We start from the raw sequence: 3,194 nt of genomic DNA on the forward strand, positions 1-3,194 counted from the left end.
TTATGTAAATTTTTTGTTCAGATGAGGGCCAGCCAATTCAGCATTTTGATGTGTAGTTAGTGTAAGAATTAATGGATCGATAAGAAGTTAAAGAAGAAACTTCAAAGGTGAACACAATGAGTGTTGAGATAAGAGCTTTCAGAGTTAGTTGTGATGTGTAGTAGGATCGAGTGGATCAATTTTTTGTTGAGATAAGAGCAAGCCGATGGAGCTTTTTGATGCAATGGGTAGTTTAAACATTAGTGGTTCGATATGAAGTTGACGAAGAAATTTAAAAGGTTAACACAACAGGTGTTGAGATAAGAGCTCGCCAATTCGACTGTGATGTGTAGTAGGATCTATTAGTTTAATTTGAACTACAATACTTTGGTATTGATTGATACGATTGAAGTTGATAAGATTTGAGATGTGGTTTGATTGAGTCAAAGTCTGGATATTTGAAGGCACAAGAGTTGAATCGGTCGAGCAGTTTGACCGACTCACTGTAAATTGAGAGGGAGGCATGGTTGCTTTTCAAAAAAATTGAAGGAAATGCCCAAATTCCAAAAACCGAAAACCGAAAACCGAAAACCGAAAACCGAAAACCGAAGTTTTGAAAAAACGGTGGCGGTCACTTCACGTCACGGCTTCCGTAGATATATAATGTACTGTAACTATCACTATCACGGATCTGAAACACCGGTTATGAGAGAAGGTGGATCTCAACAGCACATTGTTGCATCCAGCTTCTTTATTTTGTTTGCCACATTGCAAGTGAGCAGTTTGCTTGGGGATTTGTGCAGGTTTAGGCTTTTTGCTGTTTTGATTGGTCTGTGGTTTTTGATAGCCAACAACGTTGCCATTTAATTTCTTTTGTTTCAAGTGCTGGACTTTTGGAGCTTCAATGTGTGCATTCTTATGATAGACTGGCCAGAGGGAGCCTTTCAGGATTTTTCTTCATATTCAGCTTTGTCTTCATTGTTGGCCAAGTTGTTCTCAATCAACCAAAGCACTCTGAGCTCATTCTTCTCAACTTGATCAAGTAAATAGGTGGCTTCCTCCTCAACCAGATAAAGTGCATCATTGCCTTCCTCTTCAACTGAGTCAAGTAAATCTGTGGCTCAACAGGATCATGTGATCTGATGGTTTTTTTGGGATCAACAAAGACTCTAGCTTCATTATCATCATCCAAGGGACCTTTGTGTGAGTCAGAGTCACCTATCTTGATAGGTTCAGGGCTAGAAGCCAGATCCTTTTGACAGATTTCATTTGCCTTTTGGGCTCTTTGCTCTTGCTGGGCACTCTTGGCTGCCAAACTTTTCAGATCATGTTGCTTTGCCTCACTTTGTGATTGTTCTCTTTGAGCCCTCATAACAGCTGAGACAACCATGTTGATATTAAGATGAATTGTGGTATAACTGGGGTGGATGTTTGGAGGGGGTGCCACGTGGAGTGAAATTGATAGAAAATTTAGGCTCACAAAAATCAAAAACATAGAAAATTTTGGAACATCAGACCTATGCGGGGCAGATTGTTACACGGTCTCCGGTTTGCCCACTATATGGTATTGTATTGCATCCAAAGATAGCAAGAAGAGTTATATCACTGTAACCCAAACTCCCTGAGAGTCTGATGAAAATAACAGTGGTTTTGACAAAACCAATGGGAGAACCATGATTACACGATTCAAGATGTAAGGCATAAATGGACACCCTTTCCGTCAAGAACTGTGCCTGCGACTTGGGTTGCACCAAAAATATATATAGGTGTATGATCTTTTTTAGAAAACAAACTTGAACAGAGATTAGACCTTTGGAAACGTGATGGCATACCGGGTCTTTCGAAAATGATTGAGCTTTTTCTCTTGATTGTGTTGCTGTAGTCAACAAATCGGTCTTTGAGGACCAAAGCTTCCAAGCTTTACTCCAAAGTATGCTACAGGCCATGTACTTTCAAAGATTATGACCGAAGGAGTTGGCATGCATCCGAGTTCAAGCTATGTGGTGTTACAATTGTACAAGACTGAAAGGTGTGGAAAGCATATACAATCAAAGAGAGAGGGTCTCAGAGATGAGTGTTATCGGAGGATGAGATCCATCATGAAAGGCTAGCTTGAGGAGTTGCTAAGATCAATTTAGGACCACCATACTTGGACAATTCATTGGAAACGGTGTACGTTCTGTACTCTGTGTTACCCCAAGGCTAAACCGGGAAAGTAGATAACAGAAGAAAACTTGAGTCAGGTGCGGCTGTTAGATGAGTGCTGACAGTGGCTCAAAAGCTCAAAGAAATGCTGTACGAGCTTACTTCATCGCCAGCATAGTCTTCCGTTATATATCTCAATGCACCGCCGTGAGAGACGACGACAATTTCTTCTTCGGGTCGCGCAGCAAGCCACGTCCGCGTCCATCCCGCTCGGTGTTTCAAGGAATGCTTGTCGGATGACCAGACGCCAGATTTGGAATTCCATCCGTCAGCTAGCAGACTAAAGTCGATACCCTCAAATTCCTTGTCCCCCTCCAGCTCCGAACGTGAGCTACCTGTATCGGCAGGCGAACATCCGTTCTCTTGAAGTTGTGGCAGCGCAATAATGGCACTGCGACCACCTAGTTTATGTATGAGTTGGGGGAAGCCTATCAAGGTTGTCTGAAGCGTGCGTCGTAAGGGGGATGTTACTAGGAGTTGGGCAGATTTCTGTATGTTCATTGAAGTCCTTTCATTCAATCCGATGCATTGTTCTTTGCCGGTAGGTGTTAAGGCCGCATCTGGAAAACTATGATTGTCAAAGTCGACGCTGGTAAAACAAAAATATCACACGTCAATGTTTTGCTCTACGAAGGCAATGAGTGTGATTGGATTACTTATGATCGGCTTGCGCGTGTCGAACGAGATAGATTCGCTTGGAGCTCATGTTGATATTCGCTGAGGAGGTGAGGTTGAAAAGTGGAAGGGTTCCTGAGTGGAGATCTGTGGAGATCAGACCGTTGCTTGAAATGCTGAGGGACCTTGAAGAGTGCAGCCCCGAGGAAGTGAGTCGATCAGGTGCGGTAGGCCGGAGGATCCGGGGAACCGCTGAAACCGCGCTGAGACTCTGGGAATCCTGGCTAGACCCATGAGCTATGGGTTTACACGAACCCTTATCAGCCACCTAGCGCGGACACAGAGCCCTAGTCAAAAACCTTTTGACCTTTAAATCAAGAGTAAAACCAACCTGC

At 43.3% G+C, this 3,194-nt stretch overlaps 1 protein-coding gene across 1 annotated transcript; it reads right to left on the minus strand.

Annotated features, from left to right (window-relative positions):
* Positions 1-2,307: 2,307 nt before the first annotated feature.
* On the minus strand, positions 2,308-2,878 carry MELLADRAFT_28474 (uncharacterized protein; the record flags this gene model as incomplete). Its single annotated transcript, XM_007418947.1, has 2 exons — positions 2,308-2,773; positions 2,841-2,878. Coding segments are annotated over 2 exons (504 nt in total), but the record flags the coding sequence as incomplete, so codon positions are not given.
* Positions 2,879-3,194: the final 316 nt, after the last annotated feature.

The sequence above is a fragment of the Melampsora larici-populina genome (genome assembly GCF_000204055.1).
Source record: "Melampsora larici-populina 98AG31 unplaced genomic scaffold MELLAscaffold_114, whole genome shotgun sequence".
NCBI lineage: Eukaryota > Fungi > Basidiomycota > Pucciniomycetes > Pucciniales > Melampsoraceae > Melampsora > Melampsora laricis-populina.